Below are 15204 nucleotides of genomic sequence, written 5' to 3'. Positions count from 1 at the left end.
ACAGGCTTTAAGAAGGTCGGTGAAGAAGTGAAGATGTGCAAAAGTAACAATCAGGAACGTTGGGGACATTTCAGTCTGTTGGAAACCAATAAAACTCTGGCTTCTTCCCGCAGTTCCGGCAAACATCTGGTTTTATTCCACAATGACGGCTTCTTTGTTGGCGATTAATAAAAAAGGGCAGTAGTGACATAAATGGCGGCTTGTTTTTATGGCCAGATTGCAGAAAACTGTTTTTTTTTTTATTCCAAAGGGGAAACCAAACTCATCCCAGAGCTGAATCCAGAAGCTTTTCTATCTCATTCATTCACCGATCACCAGGACCCAGCGTCCACCTAAACCACACCTGGAATCAGAGCTAAACAGGAATCGTGTTACGGACGTAGCCATGAATGAAAGAAGCTAACCAGGGAGGCGTGAGGGAGCGTTTCAATGGATTTCATGACTTCATGAAAGCCTCTTTATTTAAATAATAACCTGACTAATCAAAGGGAACTGCTTTTATGACCTTCACATCGTTACGGCACCATCCTGTTTATTTTACAGTCATCTGCAGCCTCATCCGTCTCTATTATATGAGAGAGAAAGACAATTATCTGATCTGATGCAAAAGTTCTTGACTGATAACATGCTTTTCTGACTTTTAGACGTAAACTATCCACTACTGGTTGGAAACATCATCCTGGAGGAATAAAAGCCAAGACGGCCCACGTTTATAAGCTATTGCTCGTGTTCAACTTGCATTCATCCTTTTCTCTCTGCAGATGATTCATTGCAACTTTGGGGTCATCGTGCTTTGGAGAAACTGAGTGCAATGAAATAACAACAGGATTGTTGCAGAACAAAATTAATGTTCTTTGGATTTCTTTGCAGATTTTCTCGAATTGTCACAAATCGATTGGACGTTTTTCTTGCCAACATACAAAGCATTTCAAACCAATTACTCTCCACGCTCAGGCAGTAAAAACAACTGTTTTATCATCTTATATTCACAGATCACATTTATATGGCCAGAACATTTCAGCTCCTGATTGGATTCATTCTCAGCTTTTCAAAACACTATAAATCAATATGTGCTGTAGCGTTTCCCTTGGCTCAGTTCATAACTATCACCATGTCATTTTAATGGCAGTAAAAGTGCCTTTAAAGGCAAACTAGGCATTCTAAAAATTTTTTTAAAAAGAACCCGATTAACTCATTTGTTTCATGTCCAAGCATCCTAACTAAATAATAAGGATTAATGGTGAATTAAATGCTTTTCTTAAGTTTTCTTAAAATATCAAAGCTCATCTATGGAAAAATCTTAGCTTTCTTTTTTCTAATTTATCCTCAATTACTGGGTAAATTTTAAACTTAAATATCACTGTATTTCAAACATGCAGAGGGATTTGAAATATAAGCAGGGATTTAATTATGAAGTTCTCATTATTTCCTGTTTATTATCTGAATTAAAATACTTTGTCTGGCCCTCATTGTGTATGGAAACTGATCTATAAATCTTTCAATGATCTTTCGAAGATCATTGATCCACTGATTAATTGATTGATTGATTAATGGATTGTTAAATTGATTAATTAACATTCAATGGAACGTTAGATTCATTGATTAATCGATTTATTGAGCGATTGATTTTTTAATTGATTGATTGCTTAATCAATTGATTTATTGATTAATTAACTGATCAATTAATCATTTGATTGATTGACTGGTTGATTGATTAATCAATTAACGATTAAGCGTTTGGTTGATGGATTCATCGATTGGTTAATCAGTTGACCGATTTATTCATTAATAAATTTATTGATTGCTTAATCAATTGATTTATTGATTAATTAACCGATCAATCAATCATTTGATTGATTGACTGGTTGATTGATTAATCAATTAACCGATTAAGCGTTTGGTTGATGTATTCATCGATTGGTTAATCAGTTGACCGATTTATAAATAAATTGATTGATTGATTGATGGATTGATTAATTAACTGATCAATTGATCATTCGATTGATTGACTGATTAATTGATTGATTAATCGATTGACTGCTTGATTAATTGATTGCTTTATTAATCAATCGATTGGTTGATTAATCATTTGCTTAATCGATTGCTTGATTGCTTGATTGATTGGTTGATTTATTAATCGATAGATTGAGATATAATTTTGCCTCATTCTGCAGCATGGTGCTTACCAAACTGGATCAGTTCTGATCAACCTGTCAAATTTGGACTGGATTATTCTACAATAAGTGATAAATTTTTTCTTGTGAGCTTTGATAATTTCAGTGTTTGTAAAGAATGAATAAACATTAGTTGTGATGTTTAGTTTAGCACAACAGGTCCAGTTTAAATTATTTAAATATATAAAGGTTTAAAGGCCCTTTTTTCATCCTGAATGAGTCTGCGTTTATCGACAGAGTTCTTAGCCAGCAACTCAAACACCAAAACGATCAAAGAGTCAAGGATGACGGGCATCATTTAAATCTAAATAAAGCACATTATTTTTTCTAATTAATTATTTTTAATTAATTACAGATATCTGAAAATCATAAGACCACTACTGTCACACTCAAGAAGGAGCGAGACAAACTGAAAGATCTGAACTGCTGAAACAACAGTAGAATCTGAACGCTAAGGCCCTGTTGCTCTTGGCAGGAAGGTCCTGGGTTCAAAACTTGAAGAACTTGTTCAAAATGAACTTCCCTTTCTGTACAACCATCTGCAGCCTTTAGCTGTGCAGCCATGCTTTCTGGAGCTTCTTTAAATCCACCCAAAGCAGACGTTTTGAGCACAGTTTGCATTCCTATCAGAGGTTGAGCACATTGTTTTGCTTTTTTAGCTCCTGAAAGCCAATTAAAGGCATGTTGGAGCTTGAAAAAGTTGTCCTGAAAACTCCCTGAAAAAGCAGTTATGATGTATGACTTCATCGTTGGTCACTGAGTTCATAGAACCACCATGATGGAGAAATTGTAATTATGACTAAATGCACTTTTTGAAATGTAACTTTTATAATGCTTTATTTTATGTTCACCTTTATTTAACAAAAATGCTGTTTATTTACCCACCTATGAAATACATATGTGAAGGGCTTTGTCTTAAAACCAACTAACTCCTAAATGGATGACAGGTAGACAACCTTACAAACACAATATTTTGTTACAGTACAATAACTTTTCATTACATTTTATCTTGAACTTTTTTATATTTATTATATTTGGGTTATTTTCTTTTTCTTCTTTAACTTTACCATGTGATGGATTTGTATTGCAAGACATCAGAAAGAAATCGGAAAATCCTCATAAGAAGCCAAGTTACTCTTAGCATGCTAACATTACCATGCTGTGGATTTTTGTATCTCTAGCTAATGTTAACCAATATACAGGTCAGCTGAGACCGCAGTACACAGATAGATTTCTTCAGTTCTGTTTGCAGAGAATATGAAAATCATGTAAGTATCTTAGTGTTAGCATGTGATTGTTAGCCTTTAACACTTTAAAAAAAAAAAGTTTTAGCATACATCGGTTCAGACCAGAGTGCATGATTTTGTGTATGACTTTTATACAGTACTTTCTGGTTCAGAAATGCTGCAACAAATTACTACAATTAGCTGTGATTGGCTGGAATCAAAGCTAATCATGATCACTGTCATTATTTGTCATTGCAACGTTGCACATTCAAATCAAATGTGTCATCTGCATTTAACCCAGGAAACAACCTTCCCAGGACACAAGCCCCCTGCCTTAAAACCACTGGGCCACATATCCTTCTTTGCTAAAGTAATTATACTCCATCAGCCTACCAATTACTTTATAGTTTTGACAACAATGTTTTAAAAACACATTTCTTATAAATTGCTACATAATTAACTTCTGTAGTAGGTAATCTGCAAAAAAGTGTCAATAACAACAAGAGTTAGCATGCAAACGTTAGCTTTTATAGCTTTTAGTGCACAATGTGCACATAGACTGCAGCGCATCATTGTTCATTTTAACTAATATACTGTATGACTTCTGCAAATATTTTAGCACGTAAGTGTTAGCACATTAGCATGCTATGATTAGCATCTCTAGCGAATGTTAGCTTTAATGTACATTGTCAGTCTCGGTGGGAGTGATTGAATGTTCGTTTGAGCAACTATAGGGTATAATTAATGTAGACTTCTGTTTTTAGAGTTTTATCACAATTAGTTGTAGATATCGGCATATAGCATGCTAAACTGGCATCTGCAGCTCTGTTGTAGTTCTTAGTTTAGTATTTCTCAGTGGTCTGTTCCATTCTGGTTTATTTTCACTTTACTGTTCATAGATATGTGAATGAATGCGCCACACAGAGCATATTTTAAGCCTCTGGCATTCATGGAGTTCACTTTCATTAATGAAGGACAACAAGCCTGAACAGGATTAAGCAAATTCATCATTAATATTGAAAATCAATTTGTTTAACTTGCTCATATTTCCACATTTCTTTGGGATTACTTTATCATCATGTTTTGATTTGCTATAATTAACTCTTGGGTTGCTCTGTTTGTCGTTGAGAAGTAGCCGAAAAGAAAACATCTTGCCTTAAGGCAAGAATCAACCCAAATTCCTCTGGGAAGGCACACGACTAATTCCTCTTTATGAACATCATCACCTCTTCAGGGCCAGAATATATTAAAACCAACCAGTCCTGAAGGCCTTTCATAATATTTCCGGCTCTGATGTGTTTAGAGTCTCTACAGGCCTATTGGCTGGATGAATGAACTGAAGGGGGATAAAACAAACGTTAGCTGGCCCTGAAACCCTTCGCTTACCCTCCCTTCTTTATTTGTTTTGACTCAATTAATGTATAGACACGCCTTACCGATCTCTGCTACATCCAGGCAGTACTGCTTGGAGGTGTAGTTCCTCTGGGCTGTCACAGCGGTCACGTTCATGCAGTAATACTTCCAGATGGACGTGTGGCTTTTGTCGAAATGGCAGCTGTTGGGACCAGCAGATGTGTAGTCTGGACACTCATGTTTGGGCCCCTTACTGAAAAATGAAAGAAAAGATGACGATGAAAGCCACTCATTTGGCATCTTTACCTGCCAAACATTTTCATTTGAACCATATTTGGCTCAATTACAGGACATTCAGTTGCGCTTTGAATGGAATTTCGATTGCCCGCCCAGAAAGGGTAAAGATAGGAAGCAGATTGTTAAGAGCAGATTACATTCAGACACTGAGACAGTTTAAATCCTCAGAGACAAGCGGCTAAATCTAGAAGAGGCTCAACAACCTTCTTACAGTGAAGCTTATAAACCTCTGCAGGGTTTGTCCAAAGACCTGTGTACCAACAGTGCCTTGTTTGCCATCAGCTCAGGCTGTGGTACATAATGATCCATTCAGATTACCATGTTGTACAATTTCTGCACATTTCCTTTGCTGTAACAGGCAGGGAACTTTATAAATCTACAATAAATCTGAAAATCACAATACCTGACTGTGTAAACGTTCGTTTCGACCAATTAACTCTATAGTTTATTTATATTTGTCAGATTTAAGGTGTCGGACACACCACAAATTGCTTATAATTTTAGATATATTAGTTATTATGTGTTGACTATTGGAAATAATGGATTCAATAGCATGATACATCTTGACACTAATCAGAAAAGTGAGACGTTTTGACAGAGACAGAAATAAAAAAGAAAACCATAATCCAATAATCAAGAACCGTACCACTTAACATGACCCACAAATTGTAAAATGAACCAAAGTCACCCCAAAACCATGACGGTACCAAAACTACTGTGACCCAAAAAACAATGAGCCTAACTAAGAGCTATAACATTCCAAAAAAAAAAAAAAAAAAAAAAAACTGGACTTTTTTTCCAATGTTTGAAGACGTTTCACTTCCCGTCTAGAAAGGTTTCTCAATTCAAAATATCTGGAGTAGTGTGGAGTTCCAAGCTTTATATTATTGCCCAACAAAGGCCTTGTTATGGCTTAAATAACATGCAAGTTGAACTGAAACAGGTCCACCCCTTAATAATTAACTGACAGGTCCCATTGAATCGAAACAGCAACAAATCAGAAACCAGGTCTAAAAACTCATGAATGATTTTTAAACCATGAACCAAAACAAAAAACCTGACACCCTAATTATAAATAAATTAAAAAAAGTAAAATAAAAAAAATAAAAAAACAATGTCTCCAAGACCATGAAATGACCATAAAAGTCTTAACCTCAAAACCAGGAGCCAAACCAAAGAGTTTATATATAGATAAATGGTAAAAGCAATAATGAACCAAACCAAAAACTAAATCTGTACTGACCAAACCAAAAACCATGAATGGAACCAAAAATCATGACCTCATAACAGTGAACCAAACCAAAGGGTCTATGAAACTATGAAAATCACAAAAACAACAGGTGACCCTAGATCCAGGCCAAAGACGTAATCCCAAAACTGTAAAATTAACCAAATAGCATAAAAATAAACTGAAAACGTGACTCCAAAACCATAAATAAAACTTGAACTCTGACACAATAATCCTGACTCCAAAAACATCAAAACCGTTAACTGAACTAAAAACCCTGAACAAAAAGCAGCATAAAAAATGTTTTAATGGAACTAAAAACATGATCCAAAACCCTTGAAGGAGACCAAAGACCTCACAATGTCAAAACAACCAAAAACCATAAAGACTTTCACCCTCAATGAGATTTAAATAGGTTTTGGTTTAAAAACCGTGAAACAAACTCTAAACCACGGTCCATAAAAAAAAACATAAACCAAACCAAAACCATGAACACGACTAAAAACCAAGAACCAAATCACCAAAGACCATCACCTGAAAATCTTGAAAGTGAACTAAACACTTTGACCCCAGAACTATAAATGAACCATAAACTGTGACCCAAAAACCACAAACCACCCTTACTGCAAAAACGAAACTAAAAATAAGTAATATTTTCTTAAAATGAGTCCTTGATTTGAGCAGGTAAATAAGATTAGCTGCCAATGGAATAAGATTGTTGCACTTAAAATAAGAACAATTCATCGCCATCATCTTATTTCAAGTGCAGGATGTCTAATTATCTTATTTTAGGGGTCAACATACTCATTCCATTGGCAGATCATTTTATTTACCTGCTCAAATCTAGCACAAAAACCCAAATTTTAAGAACATTTTATTTATTTTTAGGTCTGTTTTTGCAGTGCTGACAGCCGTCATCCAAAAATTAAGAACCAAAACAGAAATCTTAAAACCAAGCAAAAAAAAAAAACATCAAACCAAAAACTATGAACCATGATCCCAAATTCAGGAAACCCAAAACCATGAACTATGGTGGTAATCGCCACAAAATGGTGAAGCAAATTAAAAAATTGTTTATTTTCTGCATTTCAGGTACAAACCTAAAGCTGGAACAGAGCCGCTGCTGATTCTGTTAAGATTCAACGTGGGATTCCCGATGGAAAGCCGTGTTTTCTCAGTTTGCGTGACTGCAGCGGCGGAAACTTGTTAAAAGTCATTAATGCTACTCCGTCCCGAATAATTAACGCTGCAGGGGGCGCCTCAGATGTGACACCAACACGTTTGAACACTAATGGAAACCTTCGGACGTCTAACGGAGGCGTTTGGTGACGCCATCGAAATGCTCCTGTGGCTAAAATTACTTTTTTAACAAAATGGACTTAATTAAATGTCTCCCAGTCAAATACATTTAGATTTTAATTAGATACTTTGACAGAGTTGTAAATATTCCCAATTCGTTCATTTCTAGAGGAAAATTTAGTTTCTCACGTAATTAGCCTGAAGAGTTTAACTGAGTGTAGAAATCAGTGAAACTGAAAAGCTGCGACAGCCAGAAATCAAAACCGGAGGCGCTGATTTATTCCACGCTGCTTTGGTAATTTCTGAGCAGATAATCCCAGATTTGAGTTTGTTGTCACAGACACACGGCAGCAGGAGAACGACAACAATCAATGTGTCTGTGAGCGCCGGCGCCATATGGGGGCAGAGGTACAATCCAATTTGTCCTGATTACTGGCAGCCTTTTCCCCCTGCGGCGCGGTTGCCAGGCGTCCCGTGTGGGACGGACATCCCACGTGAGACGGCGTTCGGGATTTCTGAGCCCGGCCTCTCACGTATCGACGTCTTAAAAGCTTCACGCTGGAGCGGAGCTGCAGAAATCAAACGGGATTTAGACGACGGCGCTCACACGACCCAGAAAACCTGAGAGGGCTGGCCGCCAGGTTCCAGGAGGAGCTTTAAGCCGAGGCGCCTCTCACGGGTGTGTTACGCGTCCGGCGTTTGACTCTGGGGTTTGTTCAGAAATATGGGACGTACTCTTTGTTGTACGTGAGGATGTAGGTGACCTCCTCGCCGTCCGTCAGGTTGTCCAGCGGGTGCCACCAGCAGGTGAAGTCCTCCATGTTGGGAGAGCGGCAGTAGTAGATCTGAGGCCTCGCAGTCGCGTGAGCCGCTGCCTCTGCTGGCACAAGACAAACCGAGCACACATGGGTCCAGCTGGATTTCAACACGCACACATCATGAAAGAAAACTGGCAAAAAGCAGAACATTTTTACATTTTAGCGAACAAAACTGCAGGGATTTCGTGGACACTACTGACAATTCAACAAATAAACAAATGCACAAGCAGGGGCGGTTCTGTTATGGCCCCTGTACTGAAGACATTATAATAAATACACTTCTCATAATTATTTCAAATGGTAAAGAAACCATAACTGACTGGTCCCTTTGACCAATATTATTTTTTACCTATGCAGTTTTACACTAAAAAGAATTTAAAACTTAAGATGTTCCATGTTTAGCTTTAGCCGTATTGAGCTGGGGGCAAAGTTTTCAACTGCTAGATCAGGGGTCCGAAACCTGCAGTTCCAGAGCCACAAGTGGCTCAATTAATATTATTACACAGTTAAATACTGCCATTTTATTGTTTTTTATTTTTTATTTTTTTGTTCTGTGCCCCTGTGAAAAAACACTGGCCCCACCTTGGCCCCCCTGGTAAATTTGGTCTAGAACCGCCACTGTGCATAAGGTCTATTCAGGAAAAAAAGGAGCTAAAATTGGAAACATTGATATTTAGATAAAAGGCAAAAACCTTTCATGAACAACAAAAAACAAGCAATTTAATTCTAAACACACAACAAAACCCCCCAAAAAAAAAAAATGAACATATTAAAAATGAAGTGAAACAGAAAATAAAATCACAAATTTCCCAAACAAACCAAAGCGTTTGGAGTCAGTTTGCCCCTATCAGCCCACACATTGCTGTCTCGTCCATTCCTGCTTCCAATTAGCACCATTGCAGTTAAGCAATTGCATATTGCCTTATTTCTGTCATTGGTTAGGTATTGTAATAAAATAAAAACAATAAAAGTATTTCATTTGCCCACTACTTCCAAGGTAATTTTGAATTATGTCCTGTTTCCCATTTTGCTTCCTTGTTTTACACAAACTGATAATTAATGAGTCATATTAAACCCCGTGTCGACAAAGTGATGATCAGCTCTTACCGTAAATCATTAGCTGTGGATAAGAAACGCTTCCTTGGTGAGTACGAGTTACTGCATGTTCAGTAAGTTAAGTAAATTAATCCTTTTTGGATTAATTTTCTTCTGGAATGAACCGACCAAACTGTACAGAAAGGTGTAATGACTAGAATCCAGCTGGGTTGGGTTTCCTTTTGTGTTCATGTTATCCGTATTTACTTCTTTATTTATCTTCAGTATATTCTTAACACATCAATTCATGCTTTTGTGTGTGGTGTTAAGCTTTGCCCCTTGATTAAGTGTCTCCTTGTGTCTTAGTTAATTAGTCTCCTTCTCTCAGCCTCCCTGCTTAACTTCTGCTCCTCATTCTCTGATTATCACACCGACTGCCATGTCATTCTCCTCACTTCCCTCAGTATTTAAATTTACTATTAACTATTGATCCGCGTTGGATCCTTACACTGCCCGTTATCTCCTGTCCATCTCCCCGTTTAATCCCTGTTTTTCTGCCGGTGCTTCATGTCATATTCTCCTTGTTTCTGATTAGAAGTTTTTAGCTTTTTGTTGTCATTAAAATCTTCAATTTACCTCGCTGCACCCGATTTTCTGTCCTGTCATTTGAATGATCTGGTATTTAAAGAGTTTCTGCTACCATTCACCCCAACAAGGTTCCCAGGGCCTACGAATTAATCTACGTATTCACAATTTGTCTTACATTAAACCCACTTGGAGTATTTTGTTGCTGGAAAGATAAAAATGGTTCCAGTTAAAGTCCCAGTAGAGTTTAGCGACATCCAGATGATTATGTGATAGTAAAACAGGCTTAAAGCTTCATTTACTTAAATATTAGACTTTCAAAACACTTTAAGGTTTAAATTCAAAATGTACTTGGATTATACAAAAAAAACCAAAGAAAAACAATAACCTATTTCTCTAAAAAGTATAGTTTTATCCATTCAGATCAGTGCTTTTCTGCATAATAGGTGCTTTTACACCAAGGTTATCCAACCATAACATTTAAAGTAAAAGGTATTTTTCTGTTAATATTTGACGCCTCTGCATTATGGGGTTTGTAGTTTTTCAGAGCTGAATTTCTCTGTGAGAACTACAAATTACTTATCTAGTAAATGCAACCAGTGTGCATCTAACATATAAAAACAAAGATTTGCATTCATGAACAGACAGACAGGTTTAAGTAAACCTAACTAGGTGTGATTTAAGATTTAAGATCAAATATTTAGATTAGTAAAACGTATGCATCTCCCACACCCACTTGGAGAAGGATTGTTTTTTTTCTGGCATGTATTATTCGCCGTGTGCAGCTTTAATTGAATGATATGTTCTTCTGTTTTTCCTATCTTGAAAAATAGCAAAGAGAAATAAGTCTCTTTTTTTGCTTACCGATTACCCGTCAGACATTTGCACCGTATGAAAAAAATAAAGATTGAAATTGAAGTAATTCTCCATTAATGACGGTTGTTGTACACACACTGCAAAAACCAAACTAAAAATAAGTAAAATTTTCTGAAAATGAGCGTATCTGTCCTTGATTTGAGCAGGTAAATAAGATGATCTGCCAATTGAATAAGATTTTTGCTCTTAAAACAGGAACAATTCATCTCCATCATCTTATTTCAAGTGTAGGATGTCTAATTATCTTAATTTAGGGGTCAAAATACTCATTCCATTGGCAAATGATCTTATTTACCTGCTTAAATAAAGGACAAAAACACTATGTTTAAGGACATTTTGCTTATTTTTAGATCAGTTTTTGCAGTGCAGAGACCCCCTGAGCTGGTTGCTTGCAGTTCCTCCTCCTGCGAGTCACATGACCTGCTCCCTTCATCTGATCCCTATGAGCTCCTCATCCTCCGTATACTTACTTCCTGCCCGCCGACTCTGATTTGTCATGATGCTGTTGTGCTGCTGCTGCGTGTCTTTTTGATTCAGCCTCTGCTTTACCTCTGGTCACTCCCTGCGCTTTTGTGGGCCTGACAGAAATTTCTATGAAACCCAACTTTCCTCGGGGATTAAAGTCTTTCAACCTGGGCAGGTTTTGGGTTTTTATGAAACAGCAGAATTACCAGACAAAGAGGGCTTTCTGTGAGCAGCGCTGCTAAGCTATGTCACATAAGAGACTTATTTCTGCCTGAACATTTATCAAGATTAGTGATTTATAGAAGTTGTTCTTTGGAAATTATGCTTTGAACTACCCCCCCCCCCCCTTCTGTTTCAGCTGCTCCCCATAGGGGGCGCCACTGCGTATCATCTGCATAAATCCACTTCTTGTCACGCCAGTGCCTCTTCATCTCTTCTTCCATGAACTATAAGGTCCGTTATGTGTTTCCAAAGTCATGTTTTAAGTACTTTTCACCATCTATGCAGAACTCCAACACTGTCATGACTGAAATTAAACCATGTGAGCCAAACAGGTTTCTCTCCTGTTTGTTTTAAGAAAAGCAAGGTGTGCATGACCCATTTGTTTTGTGCAGGAGAGCTGCAGATTTAACCCACGCTCTGCTGAAGTGGATTATAACACAAATCAAACACGCTGCCTGGGAGGTTTTAGTCGCTCTGAGTCTATTTCTCCTCCTGAACGCTGCTTCTTTACACTGAACACTGTTTCTACAGGTAGCTTTGGCTGTTAAAACCTCTGATAAGACATCAGGTTTGCAAGTTGTTGCACTCTAATTTGGTCAAACCCACTTTTCTCTCCATCTAGATGTGTTTTTTTGGCTTCTATTCAAAAAGGGAACAAAAGCAGGTAGATTCTTTTAAAATGAGTTCCCTCGGAGTGAGGCAAATCCGACTCACCGCTGTGTTTCATAACGGACCGCCGGCCCAAGGTTTTCCATTAATAACAGGCAACACTTCTCTGAAATATCACAAGGTGCTTCTGCAGCGCACACACAGAGCTCTGCAAACAACGCCTCGGTTACAGCGAGCCCTCGGTGCCGATCGATCCGCCGTCAGCCACGTTTGTGAGCAACGCTTCACCAAACACAAATGACCAACACAGTCAGAGAGAAGCAGTGAAACCCAATGTGTGTTTTTCTTTAAAAATAAATGACAGTAGTCATAGCTATTACATGTTAGAAAGAAAAGGCTGGAATACACAGCAACTGTAGACAAAAATAACAGATTTTTTTTTTTTGCTTAGCTCATTTTCTGAACAAACATATTTGTAAATAATATATTAACAATGGAGGCATCTGAATAAAAGTATGTTTTATTGGGTAAAGAATTAATAAGAAATATTTTGGGAAAACTATCATGATAAGTGTGCATTTGGTACATTTGTTTTAATTAATTTAAAGAATCTACAAACTATGATCTAAAAATATTTTATATATATATATATATATATATATATATATATATATATATATATATATATATATATATATATATATATATATATAAAATCCTTTAATAGTAATAGATTTACAGGCCGTACAGCTTAATTACGCCAGCATTTCTCCCAAATCATTAAAGTTACTTTCCTGGAACTTACCAGTTACATTTTTTTTTCCTCACGCTCATTTGTTACTTTTCCAGATCTTACAAAGTGTGATAAGAGGAGATAACTGTAACCTTCAAACTCCAGGATGTAAACAGTGTTTTCTGCAAAGTCATTTTGAAGTTCTCTCATGCCACATCCACACAGAGACAAGATTAGGTGTGTCCGCAAAGCTATTTTTGTTGTTCAGGTGTTTAGCGTCCACATAGAACCGCCGTCCTGGGAGACCTTAATCAATTTTTAACGAGTGGTAGAATTTAAAACACAAGTTTTTCATGTGTCCATCTTTTCTAAAACAATGACGTCGTACCCACATATAACAGCAAACATGGCGTCGTCCGGTTTTGCGTTAACGCTAAAGGTAATGCACATTATTTGCATGTTTCTGTGACGTGTCACAGCGCCACCAACGGGGTCGGCATACCTACAACAGCTCTGTCAGTGGTGCTGCGTCGTCTAGTCATTTTTTTCTTAATCATTTATGATAATTTACCGTTTTCGTCTTTGTGTGGATACCTTTAACTTCCTGGAAAGTTTCCTGTAAACAAATGTAGGTTTTGGGAAAGGACTTCTGGAAAGAAATAGTAGCTTGTAAGTTCCAGATCATGAACTTTAGGTTCTTGAAAGTTTCTTGAACCATTTCCGCAGCTGTTTTATCGCATAGCCGATATTTTATTTGCTTTTTATTAGAAAAAAAAAACTTTAATAAGAGAAGACACAATCAGAATGCATTAGAAAAAGTTTGTTTTGTGAAAAAATTCAGACTTTCCAGCTACTCCCAATAATCTTGCATCACTGTAGTTAATCTTGTCTAAAGGAGTGACAACATCCATGCTTCACAAGGAGGAAAAATCTAATTTGTGGTCCCAATAACAGACTACAAAACTCCTAATGAAGTCAGCGACAATCTGGATGATGCACCAAATGTCCATCCAGTCGCTACAACCCCCTACGGCAAAGGATGAAAAAAAAAAAAAAAAAAAATCAATTATTCAGCCGTCATCTCTCTCTGCTCCACTCACAGAATCCATTTTCTGATTTAATCAGTTTCCACCTCAAACGCACACTCAATTATCCAATCCATGCCTCTGCCTGATGGTGCCATGAACGAAATTCAAATAAGAGCAGAAAAGAAAAAATCCTCTCACTAAAACTCACATAGCTAAACCGACTCATACAATTTTAAAAACATTACTCCCATCATTGTTTATGATCATTTATTTAAAACAAAGTAGATTTCTCTGTGCGCAAAAACAAGTCTTAAGACTGTATGGTATATAATAGAGCTTAAAATATTCCAAAACTTTGAAAACGTTTCCCAAATACACAAAAATAAGTTGAAAATGTCTAAGAACTGGAAGAAAAAAAAATCAAACACAAAATTTAAATATTGTCTGTAAAAAAAAGGTGAAGGTGTTACCAATATTCTGTGGTTTCATTTCATGAAAAGAGGGTATTTTTGCACCTACTTGTTACTCTTGTGTTCTCAAAAGCAAAAATTCAAGTAATAAATATGTTACCCTAAAGACTTATGAAAGTTAGCAATTTTTTCTTCTCCCCCCATGGGTTAAATTTCAAATAATTACAAATATGTATTACAGACAACACTGGAACCACATGCATGTTATAGGAAAAGTTCCTGAAGAAATCTGGAGGGTAATGCACTTGGTGTGTGCCATAACAGCATAAAGATTTAACTGCTTATTTTGACCCTCAAAAGTCAGCTTAATTGGGGTATAAATGTCATTAGGAAATTTGAATGTATCTTTCTAAACAGAAAATACTGAATAAGCAACTATTTAATTTGGAAAGTGATAAATTGTGTAACATACTAAAGAAGTTACTAATCTGAAATAATAGTAGCTGAAAATATCTGTTATGCTAATAACAGCTCATTAGCTTGCCTCTAGAAATTCTCAGTTATCTGCATCTTGGCCTTTCAGTTAATGCTAGCTTATAAGCTACAGTTAGCATAGCAGATAATGTTAGTAGCAAAGTGGCTAAAGGAACTGACTTTTCAAATGCTATAATGCTGTATGCAATGTTTACTGTTGACCACTTGCACATTTTAAACGTAATATTAGTATGTTGTCTAATAGCTAATATGCTTAGGAAACGGGCTTAAATCAGAGACCACTGGACGTTTGATCAGTTTTTCTGAAAACTTTTGACACCTGTCCAGGACTTTGTCAAGTCTGACAGCTCA

At 36.7% G+C, this 15204-nt stretch overlaps 1 protein-coding gene across 1 annotated transcript in view; it reads right to left on the bottom strand.

Moving 5' to 3' along the window:
- The window catches only part of LOC105916419 (prolactin receptor), a 48793-nt gene that overhangs the window by 7768 nt on the left and 25821 nt on the right, over positions 1-15204 (bottom strand). Inside the window, exons 3-4 of the mRNA XM_036128418.1 lie at positions 8313-8457; positions 4837-5006 (exon numbers count right to left, since the gene is read on the bottom strand). Coding sequence (XP_035984311.1) covers positions 4837-5006; positions 8313-8457 — 315 coding nt within the window. The remainder of the gene's footprint in view (positions 1-4836; positions 5007-8312; positions 8458-15204) is intronic.

Source organism: Fundulus heteroclitus, chromosome 24 (genome assembly GCF_011125445.2).
Source record: "Fundulus heteroclitus isolate FHET01 chromosome 24, MU-UCD_Fhet_4.1, whole genome shotgun sequence".
In the NCBI taxonomy this organism is placed as follows: Eukaryota; Metazoa; Chordata; class Actinopteri; order Cyprinodontiformes; family Fundulidae; genus Fundulus; species Fundulus heteroclitus.
The sequence above is the reverse complement of the archived record's forward strand: the minus strand, read 5'-3'. Positions and strand labels throughout refer to the sequence as shown.